This window comes from Tarenaya hassleriana, unplaced genomic scaffold (assembly GCF_000463585.1).
Source record: "Tarenaya hassleriana unplaced genomic scaffold, ASM46358v1 Cleome4685, whole genome shotgun sequence".
NCBI lineage: Eukaryota > Viridiplantae > Streptophyta > Magnoliopsida > Brassicales > Cleomaceae > Tarenaya > Tarenaya hassleriana.
This window is the reverse complement of record NW_010967384.1, coordinates 1-636: the sequence shown is the minus strand read 5'-3', so window position 1 is coordinate 636 and position 636 is coordinate 1. Positions and strand designations below refer to the sequence as shown.

At 43.1% G+C, this 636-nt stretch overlaps 1 protein-coding gene across 1 annotated transcript; it reads right to left on the bottom strand.

The window, feature by feature from the left end:
- Window positions 1-79: 79 nt before the first annotated feature.
- On the bottom strand, window positions 80-578 carry LOC104825450 (the record flags this gene model as incomplete). Its single annotated transcript, XM_010557773.2, has 1 exon — window positions 80-578. A coding segment is annotated over one exon (333 nt), but the record flags the coding sequence as incomplete, so codon positions are not given.
- Window positions 579-636: the final 58 nt, after the last annotated feature.

Here is a 636-nt window from a genome sequence, read left to right as displayed (position 1 = left end):
TAGATTAGTGTAAGAATTTGTGTAATTAAGTCGGATGCCTTATTAATATTGGGTGGACCGAATGACGTTAATATCCGTAGATGGTCAAAATTTGATTACGAAAATCAAAAACTCAATTTCACAATCCCAAAATTTTCTCAAATGTATATTGACACGTGTCTTCCTTGTCGTGTCGTATTTTATAGTAAGCTATTTTTGGATCATTTCATAAAAAATAAAAAATAAAAAAACTAGAGAGAGGCAGATCATATGAAGATCAGGGCTTGTTGCAACTGGGGTCCACCATGGAACCGATGGGCCTGAAGATGTAAGGCTGGCCTGCGTAAGTGAACTGAGCGGAAGCTTTGGCGGGCAAAGCCTCTCCTTTGACCAGAAGGCAACTGTCTCCTCGCTGAAGCATCAGCCACGGCTCCGCTCTCTTCACCGGACTGAACCCTTTGCACGACAGCGTCACGTGCTTCTGCAGACAGTCGCACGTGTTTGTCACCGTCACTTTCCACTCCACTTCTCCCTCTATCTCCCTCCCGGTTCTCTCCGTCCCGATCTGAATCCCGCTGTATGTGCAACCCCTTCCTGTTTTTTCATTTTAATTACGTTTCCCACGCGCTAGTATATACAATATATATATATATATAT